The 17,824-nt window shown below is 43.5% G+C and overlaps 1 protein-coding gene across 1 annotated transcript in view; it reads left to right on the forward strand.

The window, feature by feature from the left end:
* The window catches only part of LOC308460107 (uncharacterized protein), a 36,403-nt gene that overhangs the window by 10,485 nt on the left and 8,094 nt on the right, over positions 1-17,824 (forward strand). The window contains exons 6-15 of the mRNA XM_080976095.1: positions 290-381; positions 1,608-1,822; positions 2,704-2,812; positions 4,357-4,566; positions 6,021-6,040; positions 9,690-10,093; positions 12,987-13,090; positions 14,019-14,173; positions 16,128-16,296; positions 17,620-17,740. Coding sequence (XP_080832221.1) covers positions 290-381; positions 1,608-1,822; positions 2,704-2,812; positions 4,357-4,566; positions 6,021-6,040; positions 9,690-10,093; positions 12,987-13,090; positions 14,019-14,173; positions 16,128-16,296; positions 17,620-17,740 — 1,599 coding nt within the window. The remainder of the gene's footprint in view (positions 1-289; positions 382-1,607; positions 1,823-2,703; positions 2,813-4,356; positions 4,567-6,020; positions 6,041-9,689; positions 10,094-12,986; positions 13,091-14,018; positions 14,174-16,127; positions 16,297-17,619; positions 17,741-17,824) is intronic.

Genomic DNA, 17,824 nt, shown 5'->3' on the forward strand with positions numbered 1-17,824 from the left:
TCACGTGCTCTCACACTGTGTTCTCACCCCCAAAAGCGCTTTGGGGGGGGGGGGCAAGGGCAAGGAATGTGTCTCCAGAAGTTGGGCAGTGTGCTAAAGGGACACAGATATGGCCAACACTGTTTGGGTGGTCCATAACTATAGTTTGGTTTTGATGCAGAAACAACAACAACAACAAAAAGTGACCTGAGATGGGCTTTCCAGAAAGCAAGAGATTACAAATGAAGTTAACTTGGTTTCCCCACTCCGTCCTTTCTCTCTTTGTTTTCACTTTCATGTCTTGCAAAAGCTGAAACCTGAAAAGACCGTGTCTGCAGGCATTTGGGAACTGTTTAGAAACCCCCACATGGGGAAGGTGACTTTCGTCCTATCAGCAGTCTGGTAAACCTGTTATCTATTGTTACTTTATTTGCAGTAGTACATTTGCAGGCCAAAGGTGCAAAGTTCCTGGCCTCTGCTCTGTATGCAGAAGGTTCCCTTTTCAAACTCCGCTATCTCCAGGTGTGGCTGGCAAGGACGCTACCTGAAACCCCAGAGTGTCACAGCCATTGTGTGGACAATACGGAGTCAGATGGACCAGATATCCAACTTGGCGTATTTCCTAGATCTGAGAATGGGATTGGGAAGACTACCTACCCGTGATGGGCAAAAGGGCCAATGATTTGATTACACAGAAAGCATCTTCATACATTTTGTCTCCTTTTATATTATCCTATTCATACATCGGCCCACACTGAAAGATCAGCGTCTGTAATTTGCCCAAAATACATGCCCTTTTCCAAGTTGCATTTCCAAAAGATCGGCACTCCCATCCATGTGGGTTAGAAAATGTTAACGGAAAAATCCGAGGGCTCCCTTAGACAAAAACAAAGACACCAACCAGGATAACTAGGAGCAAAACAGCAGCCTGTAGGTTTGGCCTTTATTGATCTGTTGCAACAGGGTGCTCCCCTCACCTGCAGGAGAGAGGAGGGACCCAGAAAAATGGTGTGCAAGGCCTTATAAAGACTTCTGAAATTGCCACCCTGTAGATCAAGACCACCCCCAGAAACATCATACATACATCACAGAAGGGGTGTAACCTAAGACCACCCCTCAGATACATCATACCTACATCACAAAAAAGGCGGTCTAAACAGAAATTTGAATGTTGTTTTTCTCCTGTCGTTGTTTATCTCCTGTCTGTCAGGTTACTTGATTGGATTGCCTGGGGAGCCTGGCCAGTCTTTTGTAATGATAAATACTTAGTTCCTGGGCCAGGTCACAGGCTCACACCCTATTCAAACACAGACATACCCTTAAGACAGGATTTGTGAAGGAAAAGACAATGGGGAGGCTTTTCCACTTTGACCTTGCAGAGAAAACATTTGCTCAGTTTAGGAATCAAAATGGCTTCAGGTCGGTCTTCCTGTGCTAATCTATGTACGTGCGGTTATGAACATTACCATATATCTAAGACCTCAAAATTCCTATCACAGAACCTTTTAAATAAGTTAAAACGGGGTACTGTGAGAAATCGCAAAGGTGTGTTTTGGGAAGTGCTGTGTGTCCTTCCAGTTTAAAACTTGCCTTACTTTTAATCATGGATATGGTCTCTTCGCCTTTAGGTTTGTCAGCAGTTTGGCGTACTACGGGTTGAGCTTGAACGTGGGCGGTTTCGGTTTCGATATCTACCTGACGCAGGCTATCTTTGGGGCTGTTGAAATTCCAGGTCGTCTCTCCTGCATCTTCCTGGTGCAGTGGCTAGGGAGAAAGAAATGCCAATCTTCCGCCTTGCTCCTGGGGGGAGCCTGTTGCCTTCTCATCGCAGTCATCCCAAAAGGTGCATATCAACCCCTGAAGGGCTAGCATCCCCCGGGCTAACACTTGCCAAATTGGCTCTGTTTTAAACCAGTCTTCAAAAAAGGTTCGGATAAGTGAAGCCAGGCGATGCTCTGATTGGAATCTCAGCTTGCTCCAGCAAGCAGCCGACCCAGGCTGAGCATTCAGTAGTGCTCCAGTTTCCTCTAAGCAGCAGTGCTGTCTTTGGTGAGTGACATCTCTACTCTTATAGGGGCTTATCATTCTTCTTCTTATTATTATTATTATAATAATTTAATTCAATGCATATACCGTATTTTTTGCTCTATAAGACGCACCAGACCACAAGACGCACCTAGTTTTTGGAGGAGGAAAACAAGAAAAAAAATATTCTGAATCTCAGAAGCCAGAACAGCAAGAGGGATCGCTGCACACTGAAAGCAGCAATCCCTCTTGCTGTTCTGGCTTCTGGGATAGCTGCGCAGCCTGCATTCACTCCATAAGACGCATACACATTTCCCCTTACTCTTTAGGAGGGAAAAAGTGAGTCTTATAGAGCAAAAAATACGGTACCTCTTAATGCCAAAATGAGCTGTTTACAAACTATAAAAACACAAAAAGTTAAAATATAAAGATCCCAGATTAAAATATGCAAAAAAAACCAATCCCATTTGAAACCACACAGTAATTTAAGCAGGAGATTGAATTGAGAGATCAAGGCAATGCCTGTGGCAACAGATGCATCTTCTGAGGCTGGTGGCATGCCCATACAGATGGCGCCTCTTGTATCCATGGCCTCTTCCCCTGAGCATGGGTTGTTGAAGCCCTGGGTTGCATGACAACACACACACACCCTGCTTTTGTTTTTGGGTTTTCTTTGACATACAATCTTTCTTCCCCCAGATCTGCCTATACTAGTAACGGTGTTTGCCACCACCGGGAAGTTTATCATGTCTGGTTCCTTATCTATATCATATGTGTATTCTGCAGAGCTGTTCCCAACTATTGTCCGGTGAGGCTTGCTATGTACTTTAAAAAATATTGTGTCTCAAAAACGGGGTGTATTTATGCAGAGGGCCTGAAATAGAGCTTTTTTAAAAAAATAAAGAGTTATATCAGATGTAAAGGTTGCATTTCCAGTTTTTTAAATTGGATAATTGATGACCTTTTGCAGTGTTACGAAATGGAAGTTGCCCATATGAGCAGCCATAGCCATAGCACCACCCTGTCTGCTCCTTTAAGTTAGCCAGCTGCTCTGTGTAATTCAAGCACTTGTAGACCGCAATGGGCTTTGATGACAAAATGGCGGAAAGAGAGGGGGGAACTGCTAGGTCTGGAGAACCAGGCTCTCTAGCAAAATTTGAGAAACGTCACACACCGTCAGGGCTTTTTTTCAGCCGGAGCTCACCAGAGCTCAGCTCCAGCACCTCTCAGGTAGACATCATTGCCATTCTAAAAGAACAAGGAAGACGTTCATGATTTTTCTAGAAAAATAACACTGCATGTTGTGTTTATAAACCAACCATACAATCAACAAATGATTATAAGTTTAAACTCACAGACTGGGTGAATGGAGAAGACTGACAGAAACAAGTGAAATCTCCACCCTCCACTCACTTTCCTACAGAGGTGCCAACTTCTAAAGAGGATTGCGAGTGCCCAGCGTCACAAGGAGCCAGGGGTAGAGCTGAACACACTCTGAACATTGAGGGGGCCTAAGAGTTTTAAGCCAGTGCTTATTCCTGCTTCCAAGGGGAGCTGGCTGTTCACAGTGCTTATTGGCTGTGCCTTGCGGCAATCCAAAAGCCACTTGGCCTATATCCAGGTTTCAGGAATCTCTAGGGAGAATGCCATTTGTGTGGGTTGCCTTTTTACATCCATGGGCCCCCTCTGGTTCACATGGAAGCAGTGCCATCTCCTGAGCCTGCGAACTACCATTTTGATTTCCCGCAGTGCCCCCAATGCGGCTCCCCTCCAGAGGATATATTGAATTTTATTATTTCGGTCACAGACTAGTTCCAGCCCACATACAATATCAAGGAAGTCATAAAACACGATAGGGATACATTTGAATTTGCAATTAGGTATAACAGGAACAATACAGATACAGCAACAGTTAAAAACTATATAAATTAAAACTTAGTCATTAACATATAACCTAAAATTATCATTTAAAACCTTAATCATTATGATAGCACAACTTTTCCCCCAAGTTTTATGGCAATCGCACAGAATTTGGCTACCCTTAACGTGATCTCAGGATCCTTGTCCTCTACCAGGGATTTTAGACATTGAAGTTCGGATTCATTTGGAGATTTTTGCATAGCAGGGGTGATAAATACTGAGTGTATATCCGTGTAGAAACGGCAGTGTAACAAGGCATGAGAGACAGTTTCTACCTCCATCAAGCCGCAAGGGCAGACTCGTTCAGCGTATGGTTTACCCTCAAATCTGCCCTGCAATAAAGCAGATGGCAGCACGTTGAATCTAGCAAGGGTAAATGTCTCCAGAGGATTGTGGGAAAGACTCGCCACCCATGTCTTCCTTCCTTCTCAGGCAGACTGGAGTGGGATGGTGCCAGACGGCAGCCAGATTGGCAGGCATAATCTCGCCTCTGATTGGTCTCTTGGACAAGTACCACCCCTCTATCCCCGTGGTGATATTTGGCAGTGCAGCCGTGGCTGGTGGACTCCTTGCTTCCTTGCTTCCAGAGACGTGCGGCAAGGAACTCCCGGATTGCATGGATGACATTGCACACTATCAGAGGCAAGTCTTGGGGTGGTTCGGAAGACTTGTGCATTTATTTATTCCCTTGCCCTTTTTTTTACATCCATGTGTTTGTGCTTGAGCTGTTGACCTGGTTGTGCTTCCTGGCTGTGTGGAGTCCGCAAGGCAGCTAACCGCTTCCATTAAAACAATGCAATGCTAAAGCAACTGTGTTGGGTGATTTTAAAACACTGTTTTGCGCCTGCCAAGGGCCAAGCAATTGTTTACAGTCATTTATACATATGGTTAGGGGACGCGGATGGCGCTGTGGGTTAAACCACAGAGCCTAGGACTTGCCGATCAGAAGGTTGGCGGTTCAAATCCCCGTGACGGGGTGAGTTCCCGTTGCTCGGTCCCAGCTCCTGCCAACCTAGCAGTTCGAAAGCCCGTCAAAGTGCAAGTAGATAAATAGGTATTGCTCCGGCGGGAAGGTAAACGGCGTTTCCGTGCGCTGCTCTGGTTCGCCAGAAGCAGCTTAGTGATGCTGGCCACATGACCTGGAAGCTGTACGCCAGCTCCCTCGGCCAGTAAAGCGAGATGAGCACCGCAACCCCAGAGTCGGCCACAACTGGACCTAATGGTCAGGGGTCCCTTTACCCCTGTCAATTAATATGGTTAATTGAACTGGTTATCAGAAGAGAAGGTTGACTTTTGAGGTTTTTACTGTCACTTGGGAATCTCAGGGCTATAGATCGCTTGATTACTCTGCCTCTTGGGCTGCTTCACACGTGCATTGCTGTTGCTCAAGGTCCACAATATTGAGGGTTTGCTTGCATGTGCAGATGAGCTGTCACAGACCTAATGCCACAAACAGATCTCGTGTCTCAGCCGTTCATGCAGTTTCCAGGGCAGAAGGTCCACTTGTTTGCCTTCTATTAACTTACATGAATGTGTGCCTTGATCTTCAATAACTGTGGCTGAATTGCACATGTTAGGCATCATCTGACATTGCAACCATCAGTGCTAATGTGGCGTCACCTGAATGGGCTGGGAAAGGCTGTGTCTGAAACCCCGGAAAACTGCTGCAAGTCAGAACAGACAATATTAACCTACATGGACCCAAAACCATGACGAGAGCCAGTGTGGTGTAGTGGTTAAGAGCGGTAGTCTTGCAATCTGGGGAGCTGGGTTCCCGTCTCCGCTCCTCCACATGCAGCTGCTGGGTGACCTTGGGCTAGTCACACTTCTCTGAAGTCTCTCAGCCTCACTCACCTCACAGAGTGTTTGTTGTGGGGGAGGAAGCTAAAGGAGAATGTTAGCTGCTTTTAAGACTCCTTAGGGTAGTGATAAAGCGGGATATCAAATCCAAACTCTTCTTCATGACTCTGTGTGAGGCAGCTTCTGTGAACCAATTCCTAGGTTTGCTTGATGCACCTGCCATTCAGAATCATTTGGAGCAGAAAACGTATGCATGAATTTAATCATCTCCTTTTAACCTTCTTTCCCCTCCATAGGCCCAGCAAAAGAATCAACGGTAGTTTGGGAAATGCGTGTTTAAAACCAAATGAAGACATTACTGAACAGATAGCAATAACTCGCCTTTAACCCACCGTGTGGATTGCTCCAAGGTGCCAAGAAGAATGTGTGAATTTCCTCCCCTCCCACTCTGAGCCCAGCAGATAAAAATAATTGGTTTAAATATTTTGTTTTTTAAAAAGTGGTTTTAAAATGAAAATAAAAATGAAAAATCAATTCTATTACGTGCCCCTTAAAATAACTTGGTTTGAAAGATCTGAATGTAATATGAGCAGATTAAAAGCATACACTCATGTTTAAAAGAACATCGATAATCTTAGGATGGATCTGGTTGTCTTCTTATGGAATAGCTGCAGTGCAAATTTAGGGTGCAGTTCTATGCTCACACATATATGGGAGTAAATCCCTTTGGACTCAATGTAGGACTTCTAGAAAACATCAGAATCAGCATTGTATCAAGCCAGACCTGGAGATGCTAGGGATTGAACATGACACCTTCTGCATACACAGAATCATAGAATTGTAGAAGGGTCCCACGGGTCATCTAGTCCAACCCCCTGCAAAGCTGCAATCTCAGCTACAGCATTCATGACAGAGGGCTATCTAACCTCTCCTTAAAAACCATTGCACTCTCTCTTTTTCTTTTTTACAGCTGGTGGATTATTAGCTTTAAATTGTTTTATTGTTTCAAAATGCTGTACTTGTAGTGTCCGATGTTCTCTCCAGCATGAGAATTTGCTGGGATGGAATGTTTTAGGGTTGTAAATACTCTTGTGAAACGAATATGTGAAATAGTTGAGCGTTTCTCTTATCAGGAGACCTCTGTAGCTTTGCAAGTCTGTGGGAAGTGATCTGCTGGTCTCAGCTTTATCCTTGTACTTGAAAGTTCCAGCGTACCTGAGGAAAACAGGTTTGCACGTACGCGTTTGTTTTGTACAGTTTCCATAGCTAAATGTCTGAAAAAGCTTTAGCTATAATGGGGGAAGACGGCAACTTTCTGAAACCTAAGAAACACAGGCCATAACTTTTAACTGTTACATATTCAAGACACACCAATATAACATGTCTGTCCTGAGAAGTATTCAGGTACACTCCAGGCAAAAAAAGTTCCTCTATATCCAAACTTTTGGCTGATTAAACCATTGATGTCCTTCTAATGGTGTTTGTAGAAGGAGGGGGGGTATTTGTTTGCTGTTGTTGTTATGTTATGTTATGTATTTTGTGTTTCTATTTTGTATTTTTATGCTATAAACCAGCCTATGATCATAGAATCATAGAATCATAGAGCTGGAAGAGACCACAAGGGCCATCGAGTCCAACCCCCTGCCAAGCAGGAAACACCATCAGAGCACATGATGTTTGTATGAAAGGCAGTATCTGAATGAATCAAATAATTACATGGATAATAGTTTGAGCCATTGGCATTATGAATACATACTGGTGGAATACAGGGTTTTTAAAAGGCAGATACCCCTTTAAAACCCAAAATGAACACAAAGCATGATTTGCCCCTTCCTTACATACTATATATGAGTGGTGGTTTCTCCATGAGAGTCAGCCATTCATTCCGTAACCAACAGGACAATCCAATGTAACTTTCCAACTAAGTGACACTTGGATGTCCCTGAAAGGTACCTAAGTGTAAATATTTTTATTGAAGGGTTTTCTGAACACACAAATAACAAATATCAACATAAGACAGAATCATATTACTTTTGCTGTTCACTGTGAAATCCAGTAGATTAAGCCATAGGTCTTCATGGGTTGATGGGGGTACTTATGGTGTGACTACACCTGTTAACATACGAAATAACTAAAAACAAAAAGGTGTCAGAGCCATCTGTTTTTACATTCCTGTTAATTTTTCAGCTAAATCAATTTGCCAAATGTTTGTGTGCCACCTGGATAATGTTAACCTGAGACCAGTTTTCAAGTGGTCGCTTATCAGCTAATGAGCCGCCACCATAAAAAATCTACTTAAGTCCTTGTAAGGAACATCAGCATTTTTGATTATAAAATAGGAGCAACGACGCTAGTTGAGGCGTACTCTGAAGCTTGCAACGTACTATGTTACTAGTCTCTTCAAATGGTGTTTGCCAGAATGGATATATTATGGTGCGGTTCCACCACATATGATCCTAAAAGTAATCTATTTATTTCAGCTGCCTTGTCAAACTTGTACTGCCAAAACTGGTACCTCTCTAACACTGGGTTTCTCCAGTTTTCAACAAGATTGCCTGGTAAGCACAACTTAAGGTAAAGGTAAAGGGACCCCTGACCATTAGGTTCAGTCATGACCAACTCTGGGGTTGTGGCGCTCATCTTGCTTTATTGGCTGAGGGAGCCGGCGTACAGCTTCCGGGTCATGTGGCCAGCATGACTAAGCCACTTCTGGCGAACCAGAGCAGCGCATGGAAACGCCGTTTACCTTCCCGCTGGAGTGGTACCTATTTATCTACTTGCACTTTGACATGCTTTTGAACTGCTAGGTTGGCAGGAGCAGGGACCGAGCAACGGGAGCTTACTCCGTCACGGGGATTCGAACCGCCGACCTTCTGATTGGCAAGTCCTAGACTCTGTGGTTTAACCTACAGTGCCACCCGCGTCCCACAAGCACAACTTAGCTGGTCCATTTTATACTTCAGGCAAAACAGGGCCTGCAGTGCAGACATTCAGTATGGACTGCTGTTAGCTCGCAGGGAAAACGGGACAACTCCTGGCCGCATGGCATTCCTTTGGGGCTGTTTATGGACTCAGGAGAATACATATGGAATTTATTAAAAAAAGGGAAAAAATGTCTAATAACTCCCCCACTTCAGACTAAAAGCATTCGTGTTCAGTGTCGGATGCAGACCTTGGTTTGCGCCTGCCAGCAATGAACTCCCAAACAGCAGCGGTTTGCAGCCCTTGAGTGTTTATTCTCCTTGCTTAGCCCTGGTTCTGCTAAGTTCTTATGCTGGTGATTCCCAGCTACTTCTGTGTCAGTTTAGAAAAATATAAAGGAACAGTCCCTGACTCTTTCCTCAGGGTCTTTAGGTTTCTTGTCCTTCCTTCTCCCAATCTTCCTCTCTCCTTTTATAGCAAGCTCAGAGAGACTCCAGGCTGTCAGCTGCTAGGCCAAACAGACTGGACGTTGGACCAAATAAAACCCAGCAAAAAAGACGTGAAGCCAACACCCCTCGCTCATTTTTGTCCTGCAACAAACAATATTTAAATGGCCCCCTCTTGTTGCTATAACTCATCTAAGGTTGCATACCTGCACACGGTACATTTAAAGCACAGTCTCTCTCATCACCCCAAGAACCCTGGGTAATGTTGTTTGTTAAATGTGCTGGGGATTTTAGCATTATTGGGGGTAAACTACAGTTCCCACGATCCTTTGCAGTGTTCTAAATGTTTGGTGTGGACGCAGCCGTACATGTTAATAGCCTCGAGGCTCACTTTCTTTTTAATTGGAGGAAATACTAAAGTCAAAGGAACACCAGGACTGAATAAGAAGAGAACAATCAGAAAGAAAGTATAGCCTTGGCAGTAGCTGTGATAGGATATATTCCTTAAGTTTATCCGATGCCAGAGCCTGATTAATTATTCACTTAATCCATAGCCATGATTGTGTTTAAACATTAATTTCAGTCCCCAGGTGTGAGAACCATGCAGACCGGCTGCCAAAGATCCCAGAATGATCAGATTTGGAGACATCTTGAAGGTGATCGGAGAATTCGGCAGGTTTCAGAAATGGCTGGTGGTGCTGAATTGCATCCCCAATTTCTTAATTCCCTTTCACGTGTTCGGACAAGTGTTCATTGTCATGGACGTGCCTCACCACTGCAACACGAACTGGATCCTTAATATTACCCAAAACCTGACCCAAGAGCAGCAGCTGAACTTGACCATTCCCAGGAAACCAGATGGCTCTTTTGAGGAATGCTCCATGTTTACTCCTGTGGAAGGCGATATCGATTCAATCATAAAAGACGGACAAAATTCCACGGAAGCCTGCCGAGATGGTTGGGTCTACCCCACAGATCCAAAGCCATCGTTGCTGACAGAGGTATTTTACAGCCCTTGTTAAATAATTTGACTCTGTCTCTCCTGAAGGGTGTGTGCATGCGCGCACATCAATTGCTAACCATACTAGACAACTCTAAAGTGATTTCATTGGTGCTGTCCCTACAACTAAAAACCTGGATAGGGGAACGGACAGGTCAGGGAATGCTTTTGGAAAAAAAGCCAGTGAAGTCGGGTTTAAAAAGAAGAGACCATTACAGTTTAAGGATTATGAAATTTATATTAATTCTCTATGTAAGGTGCGACTGATGGTACTTTCACTATGGTTCATTTTGTCCTTTTTTGTTGTGTGTTGAGCAAACAAACAAGCAAACAAACAAACAAACAAATGAATGAATGAATGAATGAATGAAAAGAAAACAAAAACCAGTGAGCCTATGATAAAGTACCAAAATGTGGATAGATTAGTGGCATTCCTCTTCTTTTAATCCAGATGTTACATATCATGGGATAGTTATCCTGAAGCTCTTTGATGTTGAAGCCTTATTGGATGATGTGCTTATTTAATCCCCATTCTTACTTTCTGAATCTGATTGCTGCAAGTATGAAACTCCACTGTCTGGGAGATAATAAATTATTATTATTATTATTAACCAGATTTTGAAGCAGGGAGACAATTCAAGCAGTCCAGAGAGAGAGAGAGAGGAAAAGACGTCATATCGTCATTCCAGAACTTTACAGCAATGGATGTCAATAGTCCATGTTTCTTAAAGACAATTGCTTGTTAATTGTCTAGGTCTCAGTTGATAACTTTTAAAGAAATTAATGGCTTCAGCCTGTATTCCTCAAGTATACTTTGCAGTTGTAGGAATTCTCCCTGCTTCCGGTTTCCCTGGTTTCCATTTTGTGAGGGAAACTCAGCATTAATGAGGCAAAAAAATAACAAGGCTTGAACGTTTAAACTGCTGTATGATCTTTTTTGGCTGGGATACAATTTTTATACTGTGGTAATAAGGATTACCTTTAATAAAGAGATTATGCCAGATCGCACATTTACCAAATGTGAGGCCTTGTAGGTCACGAGGAAGTCCTCTAACCATTTTGACACCTCTGTGAGGTAACGAGAAAGTTTTATTAATTTTTCTTTAATTCCCACGTGAGATAAATTTGGAATATTAGAGGCAGAAATGTCCCGTTTTCAGAGGCTCTCCTAAAAGCTACTAGCAAATGTTAATCTGTTTGTTTATGAAGATAATTCCATGTCACTTTTCATTTTTTCCCCTCCCCCCCGCAGCATTTTATTTATTTATTAAAGTTCTTATGTTACATTGGTAAACATTATCATATTACATCACAAGGCTTATTATACTATAAATTTCAACATGTATACAAAGTTTATATACTAAAAGGAAAAAAAAGAAAAATGGACAAAAAACTATTCCAAAATCATATATGTACCAACACTTTGGACTTCCTGTCTATCCCGTTGTATATTCCTTTTTTACAAATGAATGTACTCTTATTATTGTATATTTCTTTCCATTTTATCTAATACATTCCTATATCAATATATATCCTTGGTCTTATTTCTCAACTCAGTCTCTCTCCAACGTCAGTCAAATGCCAGCTTAGATAGTGCACCTTTACTGTATTTTTGAACATATATGTTATATCTATCCCACTTTTCCATAAATTTTTGTTTTGAGTTGCTTCTCAGGCTATTTGTCAACTGTGCCATTTCAGCAAATTCTTGTAGCTTGTTATGCCAATCCGTTATTGTCCATGTCACTTTTCAAGTGAGCCTTGCAAGGCAGTTTACATAGGAATATGCATACATTAGCACTCTGTTAAAAAACAGCCAAAAAAGGGAGACTTTTTAAAAACTAGAAATCGCCTTCCCTCAGGGAGGAGGATGTTTCAGTTTTCAGATTTGGTGGCAGTTAGCGGAGGGAGAGAACACCTGAGCTGGAACAAGATGGCAGCTCTCCTGTCTCTCCTCTCCACAGGGGACAATTCTTTTTGAGCATTCTGGAATTTCCCCCAAAGAGGGGATTATTATTATTATTATTATTATTATTATTATTATTATTATCTTGCCCTACTTCCCAAAGGAGCCCAGGATGGCAAATAACAACTCAATAATTTTTTTAAAAGGGGGGGGGAAAAAACCCCCACACCAAATACCCTCTCAAAGTTGAGAAAAACAATTTCTTTCCACCACCAAATGCCTGGAGCTAACGGGAATGTTTTAAAATTCTGCCTCATGGAAGAAATTCTAAGATTATTTGGTTAAATATGTTAAGATAAATTGAATAGAACTACTTGTGAGTATCAGATTGGCCTAGGATATAAATATGTGATAATGTAGAATACTATGGATATAAGTCAAAATGAAAAGAAAGAAAGAGGTTAATTGGACTAAGTAAATTTTATGTGAAAGTAGTCTTGGAAAACTGCTACAATGATTTATATGGAAACTCAGCCAAGGGGATTCGAGGAAGTCACCCAGCAATGATAACAAAAGTGGAATTGCTACAGTTAGGATATATGTTTGTTTGTTTTTTAATGTCTTATTTTTATGTTTGTGGATATGTCTGTTATAAATTTGGAAAACTAATACATTTCTTTTGAAAAAAATAATAATTCTGCCTCAGCACTAAGAATGAGGGTGAGGAGATTCACCTCACCAGGGAAGGTATTCTTGTAAGTGAGGGGACTTGACCAAGGTGGGGTAAAATTTGAGTCCACCCTTCAGCATAAGGCCCAGGGCGCGTTAAAGCAATAAAATGGTATACATTATGAAAGCAAGTGAAACAGTTAAATTTTTAAAAAGAGCAGGCTAATACTATTCAAACAAAACCAGAAACAGTGTAGATTTGTGGTACAGTGCAGTGTCAGGAGAGGGAAGTACAAGGATTTTTCTTCTTTTCCTTCAGTTCAACTTGGTCTGTGACCGAAATAACTTAAAAGACATCTCTCAATCTATTTACATGGCGGGTGGCCTTGTGGGAGCCCTGGTCCTTGGCCCGCTGAGCGACTGGTAAGTATAACTTTGAGATGTCGTGGAGAAGCTGAGAGAAAATGGCCACACCATTTTCAGGAGGTGAAGGGGAGAGGCTTTTCTGCAATCCTCATCGGAAGCCTTTTTTCGTGTGCCGCCTCATTGAGAAGCCCGGAGGGTGGCAACACGAGAACGGGGCCTTTTCTGTGGTGGCTCCCTGTTTGTGGAAAGCGCTCCCCAGGGAGGCTCACCTGGTGCCTTCATTATATATTTTTAGGTGCAAGGAGAAAACATTCCTCTTGAACCAGGCCGTTGGGAAGGGTGGGTCATGGTTTTGATGTTTTGTTTTTAATCATTTACTTGTTTTTTATCCTGTATTTTATGCTGTGAACCGCCCTGAGATCTTACGATATACAGTGGTACCTCGGGTTACATACGCTTCAGGTTACACACTCCGCTAACCCAGAAATAGTGCTTCAGGTTAAGAATTTTGCTTCAGGATAAGAACAGAAATTGGGCTGCGGCGACGTGGCAGCAGCAGGAGGCCCCATTAGCTAAAGTGGTACTTCAGGTTAAAAACAGTTTCAGGTTAAGTACGGACCTCCGGAACGAATTATTTACTTAACCCGAGGTACCACTGTAAATCATCATCATCCCCACAATAACTCTGGGCTTATCCTCACTTCCTCTTGTCCCCCTGCTTTTTGTGGCACTCAGTTGGAGCAAACGGCAATTTGGGTTTCCCCTGAAGCACCATTTGTTCCAATCTGTCACTAAAGAGCGGTTTTTCCCCTTGGAAAGGAGCAGGACAAGGGGGAAACCACTCAGACCTGTGCTTTCTAGGCACGGTATAGGCAGAAGTAAGGATAAGCCCTCTGTGAGGTAATAATAAAAAATAATAAATAATAAATTTAGTAGGCTTCCTTTTGCAGATTGACCCATCTTGTATTGCATTTCCCTCCTCCAGCACTGGAAGTCACATGATGATCCTGCTCAGCCTCCTCCTCATGGGCTCCTTTGGTGTTGGGGCAGGATTTTCTCCAAATTTCTACGTCTACATCGCCCTGAGATTCATCGTGGGCGCGGCTTTTGCTGGGATCAGCATCAGCATGTCAGCTTTAAGTGAGACACTTCCGCTTCTCTGGGGAGGTTTAGGCCTTGCTGTCAAAAGAATCACACTCCATCTTTGGTATCCTCCAGATGTTTTGTACTAAACACAGTTTTGCTGGTTGGGGGGCAGTGCAAGTTATAGCCCAAAACATCTGTAGGGCATCTGGTTGGGGGCACTGCCTTACTCTATCCAACCTGCACAACTTGCTTTTTATGAATATATTGCCCTCCCCAAATACAGTGGATGCTCAGGTTGCGAACGTGATCCGTGCGGGAGGCATGTTCGCAACCTGCAGCGCTGCGCCTGCGCGGGTCGCAGTTCGGCGCTCCTGCGCATGCACAAAGCGTGATTTAGTGGTCCTGCGCATGCGCGAGCTCCAAAACCCGGAAGTAACCCGTTCCGGTATTTCCGGGTTCGGCGCGGTGCACAACCTGAAAACACGCAACCTGAAGCGTCTGTAACCCGAGATATGACTGTAGATATATTTTCTCTCAAGGTAACATTGCTTAAAGGTGAATGTTGAGGTACAGTGCCGGATTTATGTATAAGGTAAACAAGCTATAGCTTAGGGCCCCACTCTCTTGGGAGCCCCCAAAAAATTTAAAGGAAAAAAACCTGGATGTACAGTTCCAAAATATAAGATAAAAAACAAATAAAATAAAACCTACATACAGCAACAGTGTTTTGTGTTGTGTAGGCTCCTATGATGTAAGTCATGGGCCCCGCCTGCTAGCCTGCTCCCTAAAATATCACTGGTTTGCTCATTTCTATATGTAGGGTGCCTACATTCTGCATGTGCAAATGGCTTTAGATAACTGTTAGGTTCATAAATTACCATTTAGCATATATTCAACACAAAAAACAGCTACAATTTGTTGTTGACAAAGGACAGCTGGACATATAAAGGGCCCCATTATCTTCAGTAGCTATAATGGTATGGGGTTGCTCATGCGTAAGTTGCCGCCTCTCCTGGCTATGTTGCCTTGTTAAACCTTTCTGTCTGGACAGCCCTTCAATTCGTGGCTGCCTCAGTCGCTAGCAGAATCCGTCAGTGGGCGTTTCTTAAACCTTTTCCAACATAAAAGTTGTTTGACACCCAGTCTCCTCCTACTTTCTCTGCGCGGAAGTCTTCTGCGCAGGGAGGGCGTGGGTAGCGGAGGACCAGTGCTCTCCCTGCTGGTGTCCGGTGAAGTGTCTGGGAGCCCTCTCTCCGATTCCCCCATCTGCCCCTCCTTATTCCTGGTGTTGCACTAAATTGCTTCCCCATCTGCTGAGCTGCCTCTCTCCCTGCTGGGCCCTTCTCCAGCATCATTAGAGAGCCTCCCCTCCACCTCTAGCTCCGATGTCAGTTCCCTGACAGTAGCTTAGGGCCTCCTCAAACCTAAATATGGCCCTGCTGAGGTACAGTGTCATTGTTCTGTACAGAAGCATCCCAACCATGAAATGAGATGCAGAGACGGCCCACTTGTTTGAGACACTTTAGGAGCCAATTTGCAAGGGGACTGAGGTAGGGTAAAGACTGGGGGACAGATGGAGCCTAGTGTGTCTGGTGGGTGGAAAGCACAACACCTGCCTAGTTAAGGAAAGAGCCAGGCTGTGCCAGGCGCGTCAGGTGAACTCTGATGGACATGTGTGTTTGTGTAAATGTGTGTCTCAAACTGGGGACCCAATCCAAATAATCAGTAACTGCTGCAAGCGTTCCAGCCTCCTCCTTGACATCATCACATTAACCCACCGTTATTTAATAATAATAATAATAATAATAATAATAATAATAATTTATTATTTATACCCTGCCCATTTGGCTGGGTTTCCTTCCAACAAAAGGGTGGCTTCCAACAAAACACTAAAATACAATAACCTAATAATAAAGCCGGGCGGTTAAATGATTTTTTTTTTTTAATGTGAGTGGTTGACAATGGCAAGGTCTTTTCCTGATACTGATTGTAACTTGAACCCTTTTAGCTTCGGAGTGGGTTGGGCCTTCCTATCGCCCGCTTGCGATGATCATCAGCTACTGCTTCCAAGGCGTTGGGCAGATGGCCTTGGCTGGTTTGGCATACTCAGTCCGTGACTGGAGGAACTACCAGTTTGCTGGCTCAGCTCCAGCATTCGCCCTCTTTTTTTATATATGGTGAGTGTGCGCAAGAACCAGAAATGAGCATAATGGGGCTGTGTGTAAAACAATACAGCATACTGTATATCATTAAGAGTAACAGTAGCATAGGCTCATAACCACCCTGTGTTTTAAGATCTGTCATATTTTATGATCTGCCAGGGACCAAGATAAAGCTCTATTTAGCTTGGGACAAAAATACTTGAAGGAGTACCTCTCACCCAAGCTGCCCCTGAGTTAAGATCTGAGAGAAAAGATATGAATGCCTGTGGACCCACTAGTGTGGGTGATCAACAAAACAATTGGCTGGATGCTTATATTCAAAACATGGGGCTTTGTACACTCTCCTGCAGGGAGAGAGCAGCAGCAGCAGAGACTGAACTCGCATTAGGAATATAGGTTGTTATGCCATTTTTTATGCCTTTCAGCTGTACACAACAGTTGACCTCTTCCTACCCCTCTTGCAATGAGCAGATCACACACTGTTAAGTAAGTTTTAAAATATTTACTTACAGATTCAAGGTCTCAGTCGTGCGTTGTTCCATACAGCAGCAAGGATAATACAGGCAAAATGCTCTTAGGTAGAAAATACAGAATATAGTTCCAAACACATGCTGTAAGATTGGGAGCAAGCTTCCACACATATCCTCTTTCATTGGTTATATGATGCAGAGGCATCACTTCCTCTTTGGACTGAGACCTGAGTCTGTCTAGGAATACAACTCTATGGTCCTTAACCCCTTCATGTACTAACTAGCAGTTAGGGTTGACTGCAATCTCCCACAGGTTTACTGCAGGAATGCCTTTTGGTTGTACTGCAACTGAATGAGAACTGTTGTGCCCAGGAGACTAGTTCATTAGGGCGAATGGGGCACATCCCCAGCAATCTCAATCTGCCCTCAGATGGCTCCCACCTAAGGCCTTTTTACTTACAAAAAGACACTGCCTGCCAGCTTCTTAGTCTCAGCGTTATCCCTTGTATAACTCAGCAGGGAGGAGAATGAGGATACAGGGCTCACCCAGATTTGCCCTTGCCTGCTGTTTCCCCCCTGGGAAACTCTATTTTTTACCACTGAATCAAAGCAAACATCAAGGGACTTTTCTCCTGATTGACATTTGCTCCGATTTATTCCTAAAGAGCGGATTTTCCATGGGGAAATAGCAGGACAAGGGCAAAGCTGCCTGGAAGGCATGGGACAAACAGGAAGCAGCAGACAAGCAGAAGTGTGGAGAAGCCCACAACTAGAATTAGTTGGCCCTGCCCTGCCATTGGCTCTTGCTCCACCTACTGTTGGTTTCATTGACTCCCAGCCATGCTTCACAAACTCTTGTCTTTTTCAGGGTTCTTCCCAAGTCTGCGCGATGGCTTCTGACAAAAGGGAAGGTCGAGGAAGCCAAAAAGGTGCTTCGAAAGGCTGCTTCCGTTAACAAACAAACCGTCTCAGAAGAACTACTCAACCAGGTAGCAAAGCCTGGGATTTCTATTGCTCCTTTTCTGGAAATGTCTGGGGAGGATATTGAGGGAAAGCAGCATAGAAACACAATA

Source organism: Podarcis pityusensis (genome assembly GCF_964106645.2).
Source record: "Podarcis pityusensis genome assembly, chromosome: 12".
In the NCBI taxonomy this organism is placed as follows: domain Eukaryota; kingdom Metazoa; phylum Chordata; class Lepidosauria; order Squamata; family Lacertidae; genus Podarcis; species Podarcis pityusensis.